The 1,480-nt window shown below is 44.5% G+C and overlaps 1 gene segment (V, D, J or C); it reads right to left on the bottom strand.

Annotated features, from left to right (window-relative positions):
- Positions 1–212: 212 nt before the first annotated feature.
- LOC131837286 (immunoglobulin heavy variable 3-48-like) lies at positions 213–853 on the bottom strand. The segment is given in 2 exon segments: positions 213–619; positions 723–853. Coding segments are annotated over 2 exon segments (453 nt in total).
- Positions 854–1,480: the final 627 nt, after the last annotated feature.

Below are 1,480 nucleotides of genomic sequence, written 5' to 3' on the forward strand. Positions count from 1 at the left end.
TGTAATTTATTTGTATTTAAGGACAAGAGGAAACTAATGAAACTGACTGTGTTTTGTGTACGTTAGTATATTTGTCTTCCTGTTACAACTAAGTTTCTAAGTTAGGGAGTGAATAGGTAAGCACAGAATGATGTCAAGGAGGCTCCCTTGGGGAAACTGCTCTATGGAGAGGAAACCCCAGACCACGACTCCATCTGCACCTGCTCCTGGGATTAAAGACAGAATTGGTGAGGAGTGTGCACCGTCTGCTGGTCTGATACCCTTGAAGTTTGAGGTTTGTGTCTGGGCTCACACTGATGCCCCCTCACTGTGTCTCTTGCACAATAATACATGGCCGTGTCCTCTGCTCTCAGGCTGTTCATCTGCAGATACAGCATGTCCTTGCCGTTGTCTCTGGAGATGGTGAATCGGCCCTTCACAGAGTCTGCATAGTATGTGCTACTTCCACCACTGCTAATGTATGTGACCCACTGCAGTCCCTTTCCTGGAGCCTGGCGGACCCAGTTCATGTCATAGTTACTGAAGGTGAATCCAGAGGCTGCACACGAGAGTCTCAGGGACCCCCCAGGCTTCACCAGGTCTCTCCCAGATTCCACAAGCTTCACCTCGCTCTGGACACCTGCAGAGAGAAGACATGCTTGTCAGGAATCTGTCACACATCCATGGTTTCTCTCACTCATATTCACTCACATCCTCAATATCTCTTGTTCTCCATAAAATACCTTTTAAAAGAGCAACAAGGAAAACCCAGCCAAGCACAAAGTCCATAATGAGTTCTCTGTGTTCTGTCCTGCTCAGTGAATGTAAACACCTGGAAATCCCAGGGCTGGGGCTCCTCTCCCAGCTGCATGGTCTGGGCTGGGCTGTTTTATTCAGTGGAGGGAAGACCCTATTTGCATGTTCTCTGAGTATATAGTTACCTCCAGATGTAGGTTCAATTCTTTGCAAGTTAAAAACAAAGAGTCCATTGTTTGTAGACCAGTTTGTTTAGACAGCACTTTGACAATATGTAGTATACTTTATGTTTGTTTGTTTGTTTGTTTGTTTAAAAAATGCTTTTATTGGGCACCTGGGTGGGTCAGTGTGTTAAAGCCTCTGCCTGTGGCTCGGGTCCTGTTCCAGGAGTCCTGAGACCGAGGCCCCCATCAGGCTTTCTGCTCAGTTGGGAGCCTGATCCCCTCCACCCTGCCTACCTCTATACCTACGTGTGGTCTCTGTCTGTTAAACAAATAAATAAAATATTTTTAAAAATGCATTTATTGGTAGGAAACGTTGGAACATGTCATCAATATTGCAAATTCCCATTCAGAGTTAGTAATTCTATCAGAGACAAGTTTCAATATACCTTTAATATATGAAGGAATAAACTTTGCCAAAAGTACTAGGATTAGCATTTTCCAAGCTGCATTGTGTTCCATTGTCCTGTGTGTCTGTTTTTATGCCCGTACATTACTGTTTTGATGACAAGAGCTTTGTAATC

This window comes from Mustela lutreola, chromosome 7 (assembly GCF_030435805.1).
Source record: "Mustela lutreola isolate mMusLut2 chromosome 7, mMusLut2.pri, whole genome shotgun sequence".
Lineage (NCBI taxonomy): Eukaryota > Metazoa > Chordata > Mammalia > Carnivora > Mustelidae > Mustela > Mustela lutreola.